A 3,802-nucleotide genomic window follows, 5' to 3' on the forward strand; every position below is an offset into this window, starting at 1 on the left:
TGTACAATCCTACAATCTGGTCAAAACTGTAATATCTTAACCAATGAACTAAAGAATTCATCTCATAATTCTAGCAAATCCATCTTCTGCTCTTAGAAGACACATTTCCTGTTAAAGGCAACATCCTGAATCGATCATGCATGCTTCAAATGATGACACTAATGTGCATGGCTCATGCAACGTACAAATAACAACAACGAAGTGCATGGCTCACTCTTCAAAAGAGGAAAGGCAAGCATGAGAAAACTGCTCGATTCCTCAAAGTATCAGACTTTCCTTAAATCGATTAAAAGCTGTTAAAGTAACGGATTTTTGCACTAATAACAGGAATATTTGAAAAGGAAAGCAATGCAGAGACATGACGTGCAAGTCAATCACAACACCATACACCAACCAACTATTAGGCTTTAGGTTCCAAGAGATAATTCAAGTTTTGGGATGATAAGTTCTCAAAAACCAGCATGAAAAACAAAAGTTGGGGAAAGCATCTTGATTTCAAACTAACTGAAAATATTAACACCAATGTTATTCATATCTCTACTCACTAGACTAACTGTTCTTATGTACATCTGCAGCTACCCATGACAAAAACTATAACATTAACCCTTCCAACATTCCCAAAAGCTCCTCGGTGAACAGAAAAAGGCACAAAAACAAGATACATTTGTTACCCTTTCATCTTCACGGGATCATGTATATGCTAAATTGATTTCAGCTGATGTCAAAAGAGTTCGACAGTCATCACCTCCAACCTCCCAGTCAATTCTTTAACCCTGCAGAGCAGGAGAACTACATTCTCAACTGTATAGATCAAAGCATAAACGAATTAGCCCATTTTAAAAAAAAAAAATCAAATTCAATAATCACATGTTCTTTATATAAAAAATATTAATTAAAATATAACAAAACATCTCTTCTACATCATTTTCCACTTGCTATGACTCAAACTAAACCATATATTGACTACATGATTTTCCCCCCATTATCTTACTTAAAACAACAATAGCAAGCCACCAGTTCCTCTTCCTGTTTCATTGGTTCACAGAGCCAGCAACTAGGAAGTGAAAAGGGTAAAAAAGAACACTAAAACATTCAGAAGTATCAATACAAATCAGACCTTTGAAGGAGCTTCATGAACCTTGTAACATTCCGGGGTGATCGAAGCCAGCCACATACCAGGAAACAAGCACTGCAGAAACAGAACCAACAAAAGCACATATCAATTAGTCATCAAATCCATCAATTAACCAGAAAATAATAATAGATCAGAAAAAAAGAAATGATGATTCCATACATCAAGTTGTTTTTGCACATGCTTAGCTCTCTTCTTTGACCTTCTCGCGGGCTTTGACCCAGTCAAAGAATAAATATCTTCTTCAATTTCCTCTCTAGTAAGAGGAATCGAAAAGCTCAACTTCTTCTCCTTTTCCTTTTCCTTCTCTTTCTCTTTCTCCTTGTTGTTGTTGTAGTTGTTGTTGTCATAGTTATTAGCATCATTACCATTCCGGTTCGACCGAGTCCATTCACTCCGATTACTACTTGTCACCTGAGATTTGATCTCTTGCACCGCGCCTCCACCAAGCTTCACAGCACCTCCGCTCCCATTCAAACCCTTATTAACGGCTCTCCTCGGCCTCAGATTCCACGTCTTCGGTATCGACTCCTCCACATCCTCCACTACAGCAGCAGAGTCCAGATCCCCTGCATCCGCAGCCACATCATCAACCATGCACTTGCTGCTACTGCTACCGCTGCTATTTTTGTTGGTCCTCAGACGAATAAAGATCTTCGATTTCTTCTCCAAAGTCTCAGCATCATCAGATTTTTGCTTCGATAACTTCTCAGCCTTTACCCCGCCGTCTCCGTCCGAGTCAGCAGCAGCAGCATCCCGGTGAGGAGATTTGTTGGAGCGACAGCGGTGGTGGTTGGTGGCGTTGTTGGAAGGGTTCATTGACCATTTAAGGTCTTGTAGTGGAAAGTTATGGAGTGGCTGGTGTGGTTTGACAGTAGTAGAAGAAGCCATAACAATATTGGTTGTGTTTGGGTGGGTTGCAGATATGGAGCGAAACACCATTGAAGAGAAACAATCCGATTTTTTTTTCTCAGTGTTCAAATCGGCAGCTTAATTGAGTTTTTCTGGTAGGGAAGGAATCAGAGAGTGAATTTGCTTTGGTTGGATAAAAGAGGAGAATGGAAAGAAATTGATTACCTGGAAAGTCAAATCAGGTCAATCTAAATCTCAAGGAATTATATGGAGGCAGAGAGAATATTTTCTTCTGAGAAAAGATGGACAGGAAGCAGTGAATAGACACATACCCTTTGTTGAGGATGCTCTGAGGAAAGTGGAATGGATAAAGGAAGTTCTTATTAATTATTTTATTACCAATATTGTTCTCGATAATTTTGTGTATTTGCACTTTGCCCTTCGTAGATTTGTTTTTGTTTTTTTGTACTTCAATCTTACTGTGTAGGCGTTTTAGAAACTTGGCTGATAAGGCAGCTTTATTTTTATCTAGAATGGGTTTTTGGAATTTATTAGTTTATTGGCTCGTAATCTGTTATGGTTGGGTAAATTTTAAAAAATATAAAAAGTATAAAGAATTTTTTTTATTATGTTATTAAACTTGATTTAATGGATGAATCTTTAAATCTCATAATTTTTTTTATATATTTTAAAATTATTTTTTATATGATGATATTAAAAATAAAATTTTTTTAAAAATAATAAATATATTTTTAAGTAAAAAATATTTTAAAAAGCAATATATATCACGATAACAAAAAAATTATTTTGTAGCTAGTAATTTATTTGGCAGTATGGTTGTAGTTGCATTTTAAATAATTTTTTGTGTCAAAATACATGTTAATAATATTTTTTTAATTTTTTAAAAAATATTTTTGACATCAACTCATGAATTTGAAAACAATAAAAATATATTAATTTGAAGTTAATAAAAAAAATTAAATTTTTTCAAAAATATTTTTAAAATATAAAACAAACATAAATTATATGGAATTGAACTTCACTTGCAGATCAGTTGATGAAGGAAAGATATTCTTCATGTGTAATTTTAAGCACGATGTGATAATGTTTAAGAATGTGGTGTAAATTATATTTTTAAATAATTTAATTTTTTTTTTTAAATAATTTTTTTTATGTATTTTGAATTATTTTGATACGTTAATTTTAAAAATAATTTTTAAAAAATAAAAAAATATATTATTTTAATATATTTCAGCATAAAAAATATTTAAAAAATAAACAAATCCTATTTTGAAAAACATTCACCTCTTCTTGTATTACGTTTTTCTGTGGATCAATCGATAATTGATTAGGCCAATAAATATGATATTAAAAAAAATGGTTATAATTAGTATCGAGAATCCAAGATTGAGACGTGTATTAGACATCTGGGTTTTATATCCTCGATCGTTTCTTGCCAGATTTTAATCACTATTTCAAGAACGTTGATCTCTCAACTGCATCCAGAAAGTGGCTCCAACATTGGACCACGAGGATTCCTTCTTTTGGTGGGAAAAAGGTGTTGACCGGTGTTGCCAGTTAAATGCTAAGAAGGAAAAACTATTATCTTTTTATTTATTTATTCGTGTGACTTATTGGTTAAGGCTACGTTACGTGTTTTTTTTTTTAAAAATTTTAAAAGTTATTTTAGTTTTAAATTAGTTTTTTTAAAATTATTTTAATTTATTAATATAAAATAATTATTTTAATATATTTTCAATTACCATCGTGTTTCATAAATTGTCTTGTAACTTTCTTTCCTGATTCTTGCGGTCCCAT

General features: G+C 32.8%; 1 protein-coding gene across 2 annotated transcripts; it reads right to left on the minus strand.

The window, feature by feature from the left end:
* Positions 1 to 462: 462 nt before the first annotated feature.
* Positions 463 to 2,349, minus strand: LOC118042141 (uncharacterized). 2 transcript variants are annotated; one of them, XM_035049719.2, is made up of 3 exons: positions 1,295 to 2,349; positions 1,118 to 1,189; positions 463 to 773 (listed from the first exon to the last, which is right to left on the minus strand). In XM_035049719.2, exons 1-3 carry the CDS (start codon positions 2,072 to 2,074, stop codon positions 768 to 770), a joined length of 858 nt encoding a protein of 285 aa, XP_034905610.1. In that variant the 5' UTR covers positions 2,075 to 2,349; the 3' UTR covers positions 463 to 767. The 2 variants fall into 2 exon arrangements, with proteins under 2 accessions (XP_034905610.1, XP_034905609.1); XM_035049718.2 differs by having other exon boundaries at positions 463 to 801; positions 1,295 to 2,348.
* Positions 2,350 to 3,802: the final 1,453 nt, after the last annotated feature.

Source organism: Populus alba, chromosome 2 (genome assembly GCF_005239225.2).
Source record: "Populus alba chromosome 2, ASM523922v2, whole genome shotgun sequence".
NCBI lineage: Eukaryota > Viridiplantae > Streptophyta > Magnoliopsida > Malpighiales > Salicaceae > Populus > Populus alba.